General features: G+C 46.1%; 1 protein-coding gene across 5 annotated transcripts in view; it reads right to left on the bottom strand.

Annotated features, from left to right (window-relative positions):
* Positions 1 to 9923, bottom strand: part of Elovl6 (ELOVL fatty acid elongase 6) — a 101694-nt gene extending 91771 nt beyond the window's left edge. Inside the window, exons 1-2 of one of the 5 annotated variants that reach the window (XM_070022459.1) lie at positions 9852 to 9923; positions 3726 to 3846 (exon numbers count right to left, since the gene is read on the bottom strand). In XM_070022459.1, the coding sequence (XP_069878560.1) occupies positions 3726 to 3814 (89 nt within the window). In that variant the 5' untranslated portion in view covers positions 3815 to 3846; positions 9852 to 9923. Of the gene's footprint in view, positions 1 to 3725; positions 3847 to 4018; positions 4253 to 4451; positions 4517 to 9834 lie in introns of those variants that run through there. The other 4 variants (XM_070022461.1, XM_070022460.1, XM_070022458.1 and 1 more) reach the window with 4 other exon arrangements.
* Between the last annotated feature and the right edge of the window lie 7174 nt (positions 9924 to 17097).

Raw genomic sequence — 17097 nt, forward strand, 5'->3', positions numbered from 1 at the left:
CATCACAAGGGCTTTTCAGTGTGAATTTGGAACTAAAAGAAAAAAAAAGGTTCCTTGGAGCTAAAAGCAGGCATCTCCCAACCCTACCTCCCCACACACACCTCGCGTAAGAAACTCTAGCCAGATTTTACACAGTATTATTTTTAACTGGGCATATACTTTCAAGATGTGCCATTGGATGGTTCTCTAAGAGAACATACTTACTCATTTGCATTTCAGTTCTATTCTAATCTATTATAGGAAACAATTTCCTATAAAAGTAAAAAAATAATATTTATGCCCTATCTAGGCCAGTGTCAGGTTAAACATTAAAGCAGCAATAACTCCATAACCATGTCTAAGTTCCAGCTCTTTAGTTTATGCAAACTCACTCCCTGAGTACGTTTATCTAAGGCATGTTTAACAAACTCATCTTGTTTTAACGGGCTCTTTAACACGATCTGATGCTAGCTTAGTGCAACTGCATACTAGCAAAGCTTACCGACTGTCTCAATTCTCCAAGAGACCTTGTAACAAACTCATTCTTAAAGAGACACATTGTCAATTCCCCAAATTTTAACCATTGTTTGGGGCTAGGTCTATGAGTTGTTTTGTTTTGTTTTTCTTAAAGAATAGCTATAAATAAATTCTGAAGAAACAGAGCAGATCGAAGACTTATTAGTGATTTTCCTCTAGAAAACTATTTTAAGAGAGTAAGTGGGGGGGGAGTCAGCGTAGATATTTTGCGATTCCACCATCCCAACTCTAGGCATCGATTATGTATTTACCTTACTCCTGTCAACCAAGAAAATGAAAAAGATTCATTTTCTCATCTACCTGGTTCAAGACATGGAGGGTGGTAAGGCTCTTGGGAAGGTGAGAGTTCTTATAAGCGGGGCTGCCAGCATTTATTGGAAGAAACTAAGACAAGCTTCGAAATCAGAAGATAGGGAGCAGTGTGGTGTGTAATCCAAGAACAGAGTCAACAGGAAGCAGAAGGCAGAGAGGGATAAGACACCCAACAGTATGAATTAGAAGGCAAAGTCTGAGTATTTACAGGTTATCACTGGTCTTAAAAGCGGCACCATTCCCCAGGAGTTATTGGACAGTAAGTACCTTCTCATTATTAGCCAGGTACAAAACACTCTGCTAGCTGCTTCGCCAAACCCAGAATGGAATGCAGCCCGGAGCCTGTCCCCAGGGCGCTGCCATTCGGCTGGGGTGGGTGAGAGAGGGAGGGACACAGACCCAGAAGTAAATTTCCATGCAAATAAAAAGAGTAAGGAAAAGATCCTGGGGGAAGAAAGGTAGAGGAAAACACAGCGTGGGAGAAAAAGTGGTCAGAGGTTCACAAACAGAAGTTGGAGATTGGTGTGATTGCCCCCCCCCCCAATCTCAATGAGGGCCAGAACCTGTCTGGCTCAGGGAACTTCGTAAGTGAATGGATCCAAGGGCCGGAGATGGTTTAAGGGGCCGGCAGAGGAAGTATACACCTAGAGAAAAGGCGACAAATAGCTAAGTGGGAGTGCCAAAGGGGGTGCGGGAGGGGGGGCTGGCAACGGACAGTGAATTCCATCAGCCAGCCAAAGCGCGGCGGAAAGGGACGCAGCCAGGTAAGAGACACGACCGAAAAGGCACAGCACCTGGGCTCCCCCCGGGGGGGGGGGGGGAGTGTGGAGAGAGAGAGGGTGTGACCAGCCTGGAGCCAGAACGCAGCCTCCAGCGGTGCGCGAGCCGGGGCCGCCGCGCGCCCCGGGCCTTCAGCGCCACCCCCTCCGCGGGAGGAGGAAGTGCAGGGACTGGAGGATCCCGGAGGGGCCGGGCCGGGCGTCCGAAATGCTCAGGTCTTTCCCCTGCAGATCCTCAACCCCCCACGCTCCTCCCCACCCCCGATCGGACCGAGTCTAGGAGCCTGGCAAGTACCTAAGTGCATTCCCGGCTCAATCCCGGGGACCTCGGCCTCTCAGGCTCCGGAGGGCCCGCATGGGAACCCAGCCCTGCACCCCCACGTGCCTGCCCACACTTCCCAGTCCTTCCCAGAGGATCGAGCCCGTCCTCTAAGGCTCCGGCGCCGTCTACACGCAGCCATCGGGGGTCCCCAGGCCGGCCGCGGCCACCAACCACACCGCCGACCTTGCCAACCCGCGGCGTCCGCCACCCCACTGGAGTCCCGGCCTGGACAGCCGGATCCGCACATGCCTGCCGGGGCGGGAGGAGGCTGTGGCAGCCAGCCGCACCTCCCGAGGCGGGCCGGGGCGACTCTAGGAAGCGGAGGGCCGAGGACGAGAGGAAGTTGAACCCCCTTCACCAACCCGCCCCACCCCCCTGGCCCGGGACTCGCTAGAGTCTCAGGTTTCCCATTGATGATGGAAGGAGAGGGAAGGGCTGGGCGTGTGTGTGTGCGCGCGCGCGCGCTCGCGGCGCCAAAGCTCCCCGCGCCCCGACGCCCCTCACCCCCATCAAGGAGGCGATCGGCTAGTTGGCCCGGCCCCGGAAAACGTAGGATAGCTTACAGAGACCAGGCTAAGAGGTGGAGGAGAAACGAGGAGGAAAAGCCAGGCGCACACACCCTCCCCCGGTCAGTGTGGCAAGGTGACACCGGATCCCCTCCCACCCGGGGATTTTCTACATGATCGGCGCAGGGCACACAGTCAACAAAGATGGGGCTCCCCCCTCCTCCCCTACTACGACCCAAAACTTCTGAGACAGAGAGCCCCCCCCTCCCCTAGGCCCCCCCCACCCCCACCCAAGGACTCTGCAGACCGAGGGGCGTCTAAGCCACGCGCCCGAACGCCAATCAGCAGCTTGGCTCTGAATTCGAAGGGAGTGTGTCCAAAAGGCGTTTCCGTACAACAGAAACTTCATCATGGCGTGGCTTTCGCTCGCTCGGGTTCATTCATTTGTACTACACCGCTCATTGTCCCGTCCCCCCCCCCCTCCTCCTCCTCTCCGCCTCCCTTCTACTCCCCGAGGTCTCCATTGAAACCGGAAAAGAAATCCGGCAGCCACGGGGGACCCGGGGTGGGTGGGGGGGAGCCGCAGGGCAGGGAGGGGGGGACCGGAGAGGGAGGGGGGGAGTCCCCTGGAAACCTGGCATCCGCCCTGGGAGCGGCAGTCAAGAGCCGGGGCCGAGAAGTGGGCGAGCGCCAAGGAGAAAGGAAGGACGCCAGGGATGGGGAGACAGCGCGGACCGGTGCGCGGTGGCAGGGACAGGGTTACAGGGAGCCGGGGATCGGGTCCTCCCTCCACCGCCTCGCACACTCTGGTGTTGGGGGGGTAGAGACCAATCCCACCAATCCCCCCCCAAAAAATGCCCGCAAATAATCGCGAGTTCAACCAGCCGCGGTCGCACCGTTCGGGTGTGTGGACTGCGGCTGTGTCTCCCACCTTGGGCGAGCAGACATCTCTCGCCCAAGCGCACATATATGTTCTATGTTATATAAGCTATATGAAGATAAGATAGACACCAGGGTACCCGCGGCTGGCACCCAGGTACACCCCCACCCGGGACCGTGCGCTTCCTGCAAACCTAAAGGACCCTCCCCCCCCCCCAAATAAAAAATCAACCCATCCCCAAGAACTCTGCCAGGGGCTGGTTCGGGCCAGCCACTTCCATTCACACACGCCTCTGCCAGGGGAAGGACCGACATGAATGCATTCCGAGGTTGGGGAGGGGGGACGTGGGAGGGAGGGAACGCGCACCCCAGAGCTGGGTGTCACCCACACGCGAACCCCCATCACCTTACCAGTTTTCCTGCATCCATTGGATGGCTTCATTCACGTTGAACTGCTTTTCGAATTCGTATTCTTGTAAAGTCAACACTGACATGTTCATTGGGGCTGATCTTCGGAGTCGATGCGTGCTCTCTAACACAGAATAAAACCATCCGTAAAGCGCTGGGTTTCCAGGGCTCTCTCTCCTGGCTGCTTCCCGGCTCCCCTTACTACCCCACCCCCATGGAAGGTCCCCCCTCCTTCTCCCCTCCTCCCCATCGAGCCCCCTCCACCCGACCCCCGCCGTCCGCCTCTCTTCCCCAACCTCTCCTCAGCTACATCCAGGGTTGTTGAGCATTGCCTGAGCCTCGGCTCCCAGCTCCTCGCTCGCTTGCTTGCTCGCTCGCTTGCTCTCCCGGGCTCGCCTCCTCCCCGCGTCCGCATCCACCGGAGGAGGAAATGAATGCCTTGCGGTCTTAGTGCCCGCAACGTTTGTCCACCACGCTTTTTTACGCGTCTACGGGGAAATCTCCTCCCCCTCGTGCGATCGGGAAAAATTAACCCTTTGCTAGGGCTAAAGACCTCTCCCCGCCTCCAGGGAGGGGGCGGTTTTGTTTATACCAAGGTGGTGGCCGAATGGGGGAGGGGGGCAGGGCATCGAGAGAGGAAGGAAGTGGCCTGGAGGTCTTCCTCCTGCCCACACCCCTCTTCCTCACCCACCCCCACACTCCCACAGATTAAAAACATCCCATCCCCACCTCCTGGGCCGCCTGGCCCAGCCTCTGAATGAAGTTTCACCCAGGCTGCTGCTAAGCTCTGAGGCTCACAGCTCAGACGCGTGGACCTGGTTGCTTTGGGCGAGTAAACAATTGGGAAATAGTAAAACCTGCCATCTCGCTCTCTCACTCTCCTCCTCCGGCCAGAGAACGCCAGACACCTATGCGTGGAGAAGGGCACGCTCTGCCCACTCCCCCCAGACCACCACCCTCCCCTAACCCAAATCCTATCCCCACCCCCGTGCGCACACCCAGGAATTCTGACTTCGGAGCACGTTGAAGGATGGGTGGGGGCACTGAGTTCTTGGATCACGTGCCGATGGAGGGGGGGGGGGGGATGCTGAGGATAAGGGTGGTGGAAAGTCAGAACCTGACTGGGGGCGGGAAGTAGAGTAAAGGGCAGGGTTAGGCACCCTAGAGGGTTTGGGCAGCCAGAAGGGAAAGGGGGAGTAATTAACGACCAGAGACAAAGGAGCCAAGGAACTTCGCAAAAAGAACTGGACCGACTGGTCCAATGCAAAACCTTGGTGTGTCTCAGTGATTTTGTTTTTATTTATTGTATCTAGAGGAAGAACAGAATGTTTGAGGAGAGGGCTGTAAGGTTAACCTTAAGGAAGAAAATCCCCTGGCTCTGGTGGACATTCGAAAGAGTACTTCATTCACATCTGGATGTCTCTTAGCCTTGAGCACTGGGAACTGGGGGGGGGGGGGGAAATCCCCCGTAAAAGAGGAAAAGGCTGCTAATTAAAGGAGTTAAAAGAAATCCAGGTCAATATTACATAGATCAAAGGGCTGAACTGGTTGATGATTAACAAATTAATATGTAAATTGACACTCCCAAAGATTCTAGGGCCTTTGCTTATCTCTTCATTTGGGGTTATTCTATAGACTCTGTCTGTGTTTGTGTGTTGTTCCTGACTTGAACTCAGGGCTGGGGTGCTGTACTACTTGAGCCACATCTCCACTTTTGGCTTTTTTGCTAGTTAGAGGTGAGAGTCTCATGGACTTCCCTGACCAGGCTAGCTTTGAACCATAACCTCATATATCAGTGTGCTGAGTAGCTAGGATTACAGGCCTGTAATCCCTAGCCAGGGGTGCCCAGCTAATCCTTCCTTATAGACTTGTAGGTCAGGTCTGTGACTTCAAAGGTAAGGCCTGGGCCAAAACACTTGGCAAAATAAAGCTCAAGGTAAGTGGGAGAGCAGGGCACCAGTGGCTCAGGCCTGTAATTTTCACTACTCAGGAGGCTGAGATCTGAGGATCTGGGTTCAAAGCCAGCCCAAGCAGGAAAGTCCTGAGACTCTTATCTCCAATAAACTACCAGAAGACCAGAAGTGGCTTTGTGGCTCAAGAAGTAGAGCTCTAGCCTTGAGCTGAAGAGCTGAGGGACAGTGCCCAGGCCCAGAGTTCAAGTCCCACGACTGACCAAAAAAAAAAAGTTAAGTGAGAACAACTGATAGAGAGAGAGAGAGAGAGATTTTAGCACAGCAGTTGGGCTGGTGAGCAATCAGTAAATATTTACAAAAGTGAATGAAAGATTAAGCATATGATGAAATATTGATTTAATGTATATAGATAAAATATGGATAAAATATAGGGAAGTGAGGAAGTCTTGAAGATTGAAAATCAGGAAAGGCCTTTTTTTGGGTGTTGGTAAGGATAATATTATCTTGTCTAAAAAAATGATCCCATTTTTAAATTCATTATTCTGATCAATCATTACATTAATTCAAAGTAGTATGTGAAGTTCCCAATTTGATTACTATGTTTCTTATTCAAATAGTAGCTGTTATAGACTGCTTATTTTCTGAAGGTGAACTTGGGGTTGTGACATAAACAAGTATCTGTTCTTCCTACATATAAAAAAGATAACTCCAAGGGAGTAGTGATCTATTTCTAGACGTGTGTGTGTGTGTGTGTGTGTGTGTGTGTGTGTGTGTGTGTGTGTGTAGACTGTTTTTCATACTGATATTGGGGCTTGAACTCAAGGCTTGGGCACTCTCAACTGAGGCTAGTACTCTTCCACTTGAGCTACTGTTCCACTTTGGGCCTTTTGCTGATTAATTGGAGGTAAGTGTCTCATGGATGTGGCTTGCTGGCTTTGAGCCTCCATCCTCTGATCTCATAGTCTTCTTCCTGAGTAACTAGGATGATAAGACTGAATGTTGGAAAGTTGTTCAGAACAGGCAATACACCATTCAGGGCAAGCTGTGACTGTCTAGAAATGTAGAAGCCTGTGTGCAAACTTCAAATCTACAAGCTCATTTTCTAGATTCTTCTTACGATATATATATATGATTTCTTGGGACTCAATGGAGAACCAGAATCAGTGGCCTGCTGGTTTGAAGCCCCGGGGGGGAAGAAAGATGATTTCTTAGCGAATGAAATGCTGTAAGAATTAAATGACATGCCAAGAAGACCAAGAGTGCTCTATTATGAACACAGGTCAAAGGCCTCACTGAGAAATTGACTTTGAGTAGTGTTCTCTACTTCTTGCAGAGTGTTAGAGCAGTGCAAAATGCCCTGAGGGGATAAAGAATAAATCAGCATACAGCAAGTTGGTGGCCAGCCTGAGCTACTGAGCAGACTCTTGTCTCAAAAACCGACAGCCAGTTGCTTGTGGTTTCCATCTGTAATCCTAGCTCCTGCAGTGGCTGAGTTGGATGTTAAAACCCAGCCCTGGAAGAAAAGTCTCCCTAACATTCTTATCTCCAATTAACCACCAAAAGACCGGAAGAGGAGGTGTGGCTCACAAGTTAGACTGCCAGCCTGGAGGAAAAATGCCTTCAGGGACAGGGCCCAGGCCCGTGTTCAAGCCCGAATACCAGCACAAAACACTAATATTTAACCCCTACCCTCCAAAGACAGGAGAAAAAAAAAAAAGAGTTTGGAGGATTGGAGGACAAAAGACTGGGGGTGGGGAAGTGGCCTCAGGTCATAATTAAGGAGCAATTCATAGAAAATTAGGTTGGAGATTTGTAGGGGCCAGGTCTTAGTTCTAAGTAAGCCAATATAAGTGATTTAGATTTTATTCTAATTGCAAATGGGTAGAGAGATGGCATTATGGAATGTTGAGATTATCACGATCATTTTTAATAATTCTCCCCTGCTAGGAATTTACTGTGTGGATATATATACTCAACAACATTATAGAACAGGCTGTGCATAAGATGATCAGAACTTCAGCCAGGCGCTGGTGGCTCACGTCTGTAATCCTAGCTACTCAGGAGGCTGAGAGCTGAAGTTCGCAGTTCAAAGCCAGCCTGGGCAGGGAAGTCCATGAGACTCTTATCTCCAATAAACCATCAGAAAACCAGAAGTGGCGCCGTGGCACAAGTGGTAGAGTGCTAGCCTTGAGCTGAAGAACAGAGGGACAGTGCTCAGGCCCAGAGTTCAAGCCAAATGACAAAAAAAAAAAAAGATGATCAGAACTGTGTAAAATAGCAAAACATTGGCAATAACAGAGGATTAGTTAAATAAACGGTGGCATGCCTGAAGTCTTTAACAAATGATTCTATAAATGGCAACCCACTAGAGCTACGCTTCATTTTTTAAGTACCAGAGATTGAACCCAAGGCCTTGCTTAGGATAAACAAGTGTTCTACCAGAGTCACACCCTCAACTCATTACGTAGCCCAGGTTGGCTGCAAACTTACAACTTATTTTTAATTTTGAGACAATGTCTTACATAGTGTCCCAGGTTGTCCTTGAATTGGCGATCCTCTAGACTTAATCTCTAATCTCTTGAGTTTCTGGGATTACAGCTGTGCCCCACTATGCCCAGTTTCTGTCATATCTTAAAGAAAAAGGAAAAAGCCACTGAACAGGTCATTAGGTGTAGTATTAACATGATGATATCTAGGCCAGGCATGTTGAAGTACCCAGTGTGGAGAGGCTTTAACAGAAAATATGATCAACAGCTCAAGGCTAGACTGCATTGCAAATTTGAGGCCAACCTAAGCTACATAAGAAAAAGGAAAAATAAATAAATAGAAAGGTCTGCATTGTCCATAGCTTCATTTTTTTTTTCATTTCTGAAAGCAGAGCTAAGAATTTGTTGGTAATAGATATAGATTTAAGGATAGACCTATAGTGGGGGGGACTAAGAGAGTTTCTAAGTGTTTATTCTGAGTTTTTCTTTCAGTATTTAAATTTTCTTACTACATATTTGCATTTCTCCTTTACAAAAAAAAAGGCAATAGGAATTAGCTGGCCACTGAGATAATGGGACACTTTTCTATTTAACATGTTCTGTATTAAAAAGCTTAATATGTAACAGGATATTAAACATGAAACATTTGGGATGGTGATTGGATCTTTTTTACCCCTAGACTTATTTTAAATTATAAAGACATACACCAAGGCTTGGAAGGATAGAAGGGAATTTTGGAGAAATGCCTGGTAATAACCACTAAGACTTTTTATGAAAAGATTTACTGTGTGTATTTCTTAGCCATAACCAGATAGGTTGCTCACAGTGAATATGAATAACCAGAGCTCAGAAAGGGATGGTTAATTTATATTTAGTAGTGAAACATTTTAAATCTTAGGCCAGGAGCATTTTGAAAAACAAAATGAAAAACAAAAGGACTATTCAACAAAAGACTTACATTTTAGTTCTGGCTGGCTCAGACACCTTGTTATATGATGGTAGAGAAAGTAAAAAGATCCTATTATTTCCATTTCTATATATAAAGTAACAGAATGAGGGTGGATTATTCAATAAGAGCTACAAATTTCTTTCACACACAAATATGTTAATACGTTATCCCCAATACTTTGTCTTGGTGACTAGCGATCACTAATTTGACTTGCAGACTCCAACTTAGCTGGACCACTGACATCGATGAACATCTCTACTGCTTTTCTCCAATAGTAAAATAGGCCTCTCCCACCCTACCTCCATCTCTTCCTATCAAATTTATTTTACATATTAGGTTCTATTTTTGGTGTCAGTCTTGGGACTTGAACTCAGAGCCCGGGCACTGTCCCTGAGCTTTTTGGCTCATGCTCTACCACTTCATCCACAGCTCCACTTCTGACTCTTTGGTAGTTAGTTGGAGATAAAAGTCTCACAGACTTTTCCTGCCTGGGCTGGCTTTGAACTTTGATTCTCAGATTTCAGCCTCCTGAGTAGACAAGATTACAAGTGTGAGCCACTAGTGCCCAGCAACTTACAAGCAACTTTCTTCCCAAAGATATGCATTATCGGTTTCTCTTTTTGTCTGTCTCTATCTCTGTCTGTCTCTCTCTCTTCCTTCATGAATTCACCTGTGAAGGCTCTGCACTCCCCTGGCCTATAGAAGAGATTCTGAATTTCCTTGAGTGCAGAAAAATGAGTAGCCATCAGTTTCTGAGGACTTACCAGTTACCATAGCTCACCTCAGTAACAGCAGAGAGATTCTTCCAAAGATACTGAGTTTAATCCAGACTGAGCAGGATAGGTGAAAACTGCATGCACTAGTGCACCCTGGGTGTATGCAGAGGACAAAGGTTTCTAGAGGGAAGCAATCATCTTTGTCTTCAAAGATCAATGAAGAGAGTGGCGTAACTCCAAGGTTAAACAGACCATGGCTGAGCAGATGACCTCATTTGACACAAATGACCTCACTTGGCTTCTGATAACTTTTACCCCACAAATTTGGTGGCTAAAAATGGCTAGAAGTCTATGGTTCAGGTATCAACAGGGGACATCTGACTGTCAGAAAGACAGACTTCCCGGTCCTATCTCCTGCTGGTAATGGCTGGCAAACGTTATACCCTCCTTTCTAAATCCTTGTGCTCTCATTTTCATTGGCTTTATGGCCTACCCTAATCTAGTATGGTCTCATCCCAAAGATTCTTATTCCAAATTAGGTCGCATTCTGAGATTCCAGTGGATGTGAATTTTCTTGAGGGGACAAGTGGAGCTATTCAACCCCTTACTCTTGCATACGACACCTACTTCTGTGACATTCGATTATCATTCCAGTTTGTAGGTGAGAAGCTGAAGCACACTGTGGTAAGCAATTGCCTGAGAAACTCCCACACTCTTTAGATGTAAAGTCAGAAACAGAGCCCAGGTATTTGGGACTTTTTTTTTTCCTTCAGCACCCTTGACTTCCTTTCTCCTATTTCCAAGTACAGAGAATGTCCATTTTAAGCCCCAAAAGAGATGACAATTCTCTTAACTTCAGACCACCAAGCAGGGTGAATTCACCAAAAATAGTTCACCTTTATGACCCTTCCTTCTTTGGTCCTTTCATGAAGTATCAACCAGCTGGACATGCCATGAACTTCTCTTTACTCACATACATCAGGATGAAAAGTATACCTGCTTGACCCCAAGCCACTTCCTACATCTGGTTTAACTCAGGAATTATAAATGGCTAGAAAACAGATGTATTAGGAACCAAAACACTTTTGCTAGAGAATAAGATATGGGAGATTGGAACAGAAGTACAGGTGATAGGAAAATGTATTAGAAGAGAAATATTGCGAAGAAAGAGAACATGTGCATAGACATGCCACAGGAAGACAACCCTTTATCCATTCCTGCCATCTTGCATTGTCTTCCTCATTACAGACTTAAGACTTGGCTTAGAGAGAATGGGAATCCTTGAAGAAGGCTTCCTGATTGGGGATTCTCCTTTCTGTTTCATGGCACCAAAAGATTTACTGTCCAGTTTTTATTTACTCATTCTTTTGGCCTTATTTCTCTATTCTTTTGAAGCCCAACCCCTCTCTATCGCCCATTTCTCTTCTCTGGCACATTTGGTTTATCAGCTTACCCTGCCATCTCCAAGTTCTGCAGGCTGCAAACAATGCCCTGATTGGCTGCTTTTCTACTAAGTCCTACCATGAGTACTGCTACCAATGAAGAGGGAAAGGGGGCAGGAGAATGCAGTCGTAAGATTCAATGCATAATCTACAAAACTAGAAAAATTGAGGGGAAGGATTGGGTTGGGAGGGATGGAGTGTTAGGAAACTGAGTCATGGGGGTATTAGCATAAAGAAAGAACAGAAAGCAAATTCAGCAGACACCATGATGTCTTAAGAGAGTCAGGGTGTGATGTAATGGGGCCAGGGCTAAGGGACTTCAGTAGGGTAATGGGTGAGGGCAAGTTTCTAGGTAGCTCCAGGGTTCAAAGAGTTTCATAAATTTATGGTGCAGGTCTTCTTGCTCCCAGAACCTATTGTTTTTGAGCAAGCTTCCTGCTCCTTCTTCTCAGGCTCACCTGAGGATCAGGGAGGTGGCTTTCATATTTAGATTAAGATTCTGGGCTGGAGACTGAGCTAGAAGGTAGGCAGTGGGCCAAGCCATGGGAGCAGCAAGTTATAAGAACAAAGCAGATTCCCCTTATGGGGGAGATGATAACATGGGTGACATTGATAACAATGCATTGCATTTAGCAACTGATCTGTTGAATGCGAGCCCCTTTGTACAACTACTTAAAGATAAGTATATATGTATGTATGTGTGTATATATATACATATTATATATACATATAGATTAAGAGTACTATAAAACAAATCTTCACAAATTCAAGAAAATTGAAGCCATAGCTAGTACTGTTTCTGACCCACATGGTTTGAAAATAGAAAAGCATCACATTAAGAATCTTTAAATTCACAAATACAGGCAGCCCTCCATGTATACTGGTTTTGCACCTGGGGGAAAAATTGCATCTGTTCTGAACATGCATAGAATTTTTCTTCCATCATTATACCCTAGTCCAGTAGGACAACTATTTGCATAGTAATTGTTACAATGGGGAATTTAGAGGTTATTTAACGTGTATAGGAGCTCGGAGAGCTGGAGATGTGGATTCATGGTAGAAATGCTAGTCTAGTATGTGAGTCCCCCTTTAGCTGCTAAAAGAGTAAATAAGAAGGCATGCATGAATTATACCACTTGATATGGGGGGATTAGTATTCATGGGTTTTGGAATAGGAGAGGATGGGGAAAAGGAGTCCCCAGAACAAATGAGGGATGACGGTGATGTGAGATAGTAATAGTTAACCTCAATATCTTTACCATTGCACTTCCTGCCTATATTAAAAGATGACAGAAACCACAATGCAGGAGTTGGATTAGGTTAAATGAGATGCAATAAAACCACACAACCGTAACAATGGGGAGGCATGTTTAGAAATGCATTGTTAGCTGATGGCATCATCAAGTGAGCTCCTTGAATGGTATTTACAGAGTTCCAGATGGTGCTACCCACTACACACTAAAGCTATGTAGTGTGTATTGCTACAGCAGTCTTGCCCAGGTAGACAGAACAACACATGATAACATCAAGCACAAGAAAAAAAATGGTACAATCAGGAGATAGGGTGAATCTAAGTAGGCCTATTGGTTACAGTAAACCTTTGTAAGTAGCAGTCCTATTCATTAATATAGCAACAAATGTGTAGCACTTAGCTGGGCTCTGGTGGTTCACGCCTGTTATCCTAGCTAATCAGGAGGCTGAGCTCTGAGGATTGAGGTTCAAAACCCATCCAGGCAGGAAAGTCCATGGGACTCTTATCTCCAATTAAGGCTCAAGTGGCAGAGTGCTAGCCTTGAGCAGATAAATCTCAGGGACAGTGCCTAGGCCCTGAGTTCAAGCCCCAGGACTGGCATAAAAATAAACAAATAAATAAATAAAGCCTGCCCTATTCATGAAGTTATTACATGGACTTTTGATGAAGTGTAGGCAATCAATCAGTCACTAAATATCAAAAGAAATGCAAAAACCAACATTTAAATTCCTGCACATTAAACTGTTCAGTTGATGTGGAGAGTGGTGTGTCAGTGAGTCCTGTGTTATTGCCCACTGTGCTTTAAACATTGTACGATCTGGTGAGTGGTCTCCTGCATTTACTTTTGTGACTTCTGTCTCCCAAAGAGCAAATGGTGATCCTGAAGCAGGGGTAAAGTGAATGTACTTTGCTGAAGCAAAAATCTGAGATTTGTTGAAAGGCAGCCTGTCATTCGTAGAAATTGCGTGTCATCATGACAAAACTGAATTAAGCATCAGCAGCACAATACAAAAATTCTAAGAATCCTGGGCAGATGCAGTATGTTTTTTTCCAATAGAGGTCTCCTGGGAACCACACATCTGCCAATGCTGAAGGTCTACTGTAGTTCTCTAAAAAAAAGTATAACCTTATCATCATCATCATAGTTATCATTATCACCACCACCACCACCACTGTCATCATCATCACCATCACCATCATCCCCAGAATTGTCATTACCATTCTGTCTCTATGTCTTCACAGGTGCTGTTTTCCAAACTAGGAGTTATGTTCCCATTGATTTTCTTTTCTTTTTTTCCTTCTTTCTTTCCTTCCTTCCTTCTTTCTTCCTTCCTTCCTTCTTTCTTCCTTCCTTCTTTCTTTCTTTCCTTTCTTTCTTTCTTTCTTTCTTTCTTTCTTTCTTTCTTTCTTTCTTTCTTTCTTTCTTTCTTTCTTTCTTTCTTTCTTTCTTTCTTTCTTCTTGCTTGCCTGCCTGCCTACCTACCTTCTTTCCTTCCTTCCTTCCTTCTTTCTCTCTCTCTCTCTTTCTTCCTTCCTTCCTTCCTTTCTTTCTTTCTTTCTTTCTTTCTTCCTTTCTTTCTTTCTTTCTTTCTTTCTTTCTTTCTTTCTTTCTTTCTTTCTTTCTTTCTTTCTTTCTTTCTTTCTTTCTTTCTTTCTTTCTTTCTTTCTTCTTGCCTGCCTGACTGCCTGCCTGCCTTCCTTCCTTCCTGCCTGCCTTCCTTCCTTCCTTCCTCCCTTCCTTCCTTCCTCCCTTCCTTCCTTCCTCCCTTCCTTCCTCTAGTCCTGGGGCTTGAACTCAGGGCCTGGGCACTATCCCTGAGCTTCTTTTACTCAAGGCTAGCACTCTCCATGTGAGCCACAGTGCCACTTCTGGCCTTTTCTGTTTATGTGGTACTGAGGAATTGAACCCAGGGCTTCATGCATGCTAGGCAAGTGCTCTATCACTAAGCCACATTCCCAGACTCCTATCGATTTTTTTTGTATATTACGTTCCTTCAAGTCTCCACTCAGATGTTCAACTAATCTGCCTCAGAATTGGTTGGGCATTACCATCTGGGTTTAAATGTTCCTTTTGTTTCAGCCTTCAGAATAGCTGCACTACAGTATTCCTTCTTGTGCAGAGCTAGAGTTAATGCTATAATGTTTTTCTTCCTTTAGCAAACATGTATATGATGGTTAATGTCTCTGGCACCAGCCCAAGTACTTTCACAAATACTATCTTATTTAAACCTTGTAGCCACCCTATGATGTAGCAGCTGTTATTATTTTCAGAGAGAATATTCCACCCAGCCTATCTAGCTAGTAAGTAGCAGACGCAGGTTGTCTGTTAGCAGGCAGACTTCATAAGAAGTATTCTTCCCTACCTCCTTTTTGAAAAGAAAAGCTGTATGTAATACTGTTATAGTATTTCATAAATAAATCAGTGGGCTTTATGTTGTTTGGTATTGTAGAAGTGTAATCTTTATGGAGTTGGGGGATCTACGCACCTTTTTTTTTTTTTTTGTCAGTCTTGGGGCTTGAACTCTGGGCCTGGGTGCTGTCCCTCAGCTCTTCAGCTCAAGGCTAGCGCTCTACCACTTGAGCCACAGTGCCACTTCCGGCTTTTTCTGCTTATGTGGTGCTGAGGAACTGAACCCAGGGCCTCATGCATGCAAGGCAAGCGCTCTACCACTGAGCCACCTTCCCAGCCCGGATCTAAGTACCTTAAATGGCTTCCAAAATCATGATGATGAGCAGAGTGATTACCTTTCAGAACCACTATGTGAAGTGTGCCTTATTAAGTTTTTTTTGGGGGGGGGGGTAGATTAAGAGGCCACCTCTGAGTCACAAGCATCCTTGATCTCCAGCCTGCAGCTCTGCATGTTGTAGATAATGAATTCTAAGAGCAAATCCTTTAACAAAAGCCAGCTGACCACCCCAAACGTTAGTTTTTTCTCATCGCTGGAATGGATGGCTGCCTTGGACAAGACCCATGCCTCTTTCAGTTGTGCAAAACCAAGACAGCGATACTGTCACTCCATTTAAATCTTGTGCTATATTTTATCCCCATTCTTGGTGGTGGTGGTGGGGAACAGATGTGAGAGATAATTGCATCTTGGTTAAGAACACAATTACTTGATGCAGACGACCTGTGTCCCTGGTGTCAAATCTTCCCCTTGGTAATGTTATGCACAGGAAGATATCTAGCCTTTGCTTGACTCCCATTCTAATAGAGCCAAATAAGGCTGTGGTGAAGGCTCATGCTTGTAACCTTAGCTACTCAGGAGGCTGAGATCTAAGGATTACCATCTTAAACCAGCTGGGCAGAAAAGCACCTGATACTCTTTTTTTTTTTTTTTGGGTCAGGTCGTGGGGCCTGAACTCTGGGCCTGGGCACTGTTCCTTAGCTCTTCAGCTCAAGGCTCGCGCTCTACCACTTGAGCCACAGCGCCACTTCTGGCTTTTTTCTTTTTCTTTTCTTTTTTTTTTTTTTTTTTTGCTTATGTGGTGCTGAGAAATCAAACTCAGGTCCTCATGCATGCAAGGCAAGCGCTCTACCACTGAGCCACCTTCCCAGCCCCCTGATACTCTTATCTACAACGAACTAGCAAAAAAACTGGTAGGGGAGGGGAGGCTCAGAGGCAGCCTGTCAGCCTTGAGTGAAAAAGGGAAGAGAGAATGCTCTGGTCCAAAGTTCAAGCTCCAGTACCAGCACAATCAATCATTAATAAGCAATCAATCAAACAGATAATGTGTGCTAATGCAGGAAAAGTTGTAAGTCATTGTTGTAAGTCATTGTTCTGAGTGTCTGGAGAATCACTGTCAGAAAGAGGAGCTTGGGACAAAAGTTGTATTTTGTTCACATACCTTCCAATGAAGGATGCTGAGCTAGGGGCCTACCTGTCCTTTAAATTCCAACTTTCACAATGTCTTGCTGAGCCTTACCAGGAACTCAGTCTGTGATACACCCTCAAATCACCCCACAAAACACCTGCTGAGTTTCACTGGCTGAATTAGCTCTCTGCTATGCTTTGTCTCACTCAGAATTCATGTGTTGAAACCTGTAGTCCAACGCTGGGCCTTAGTGGCTCACACCTGTAATGCTTGCTACTCAAGAGGCTGAGATCTGAAGATCATGGTTCAAAGCCAAACTCTGAGCTGGAAAGTCTGTTGACACTTTTATCTCCAATTAACCACCCAGTAGAGGGAAGTGGAGTTGTGGTTCAAGTGGAACTGTGGCTCAGGTAGTAGAGCATAAAAGCCAATGGGCAGCTCCCAGGCCCTGAATTCAAGCCTTAGTACAGGCACAAAACAATACTTTCTTTATTCCCAATTCAAAAGTATTGAAAAATGGGGTCCTAAGAAATTCTATGTGATGAGCCCTGCCTTCCTTCCTGAAATAAAGTTGCAATGGAAGGGGTGGGTTCCTAAGAAGAGGATATTTTCTCTTTTCTTTTCTTTTTTTTGTTTTTTCTTCATCAATTGTGGGGCTTGAACTCAGGGCTTGAATGCTATCCCTGAGCTCTTTTGCTCAAGGGTAGTGCTCTACCACTTGGAGCCACAGTTCCACTTCTGATTTTCTGGTGTTTAAAGAGTCTTATGGACTTTCCTGCCCCAGGTGGCTTAGAACTGATTCTC

This window comes from Dipodomys merriami, unplaced genomic scaffold, assembly GCF_024711535.1.
Source record: "Dipodomys merriami isolate MVZ:Mamm:240054 unplaced genomic scaffold, mDipMer1.0.p SCAF_15, whole genome shotgun sequence".
Taxonomy (NCBI): Eukaryota; Metazoa; Chordata; class Mammalia; order Rodentia; family Heteromyidae; genus Dipodomys; species Dipodomys merriami.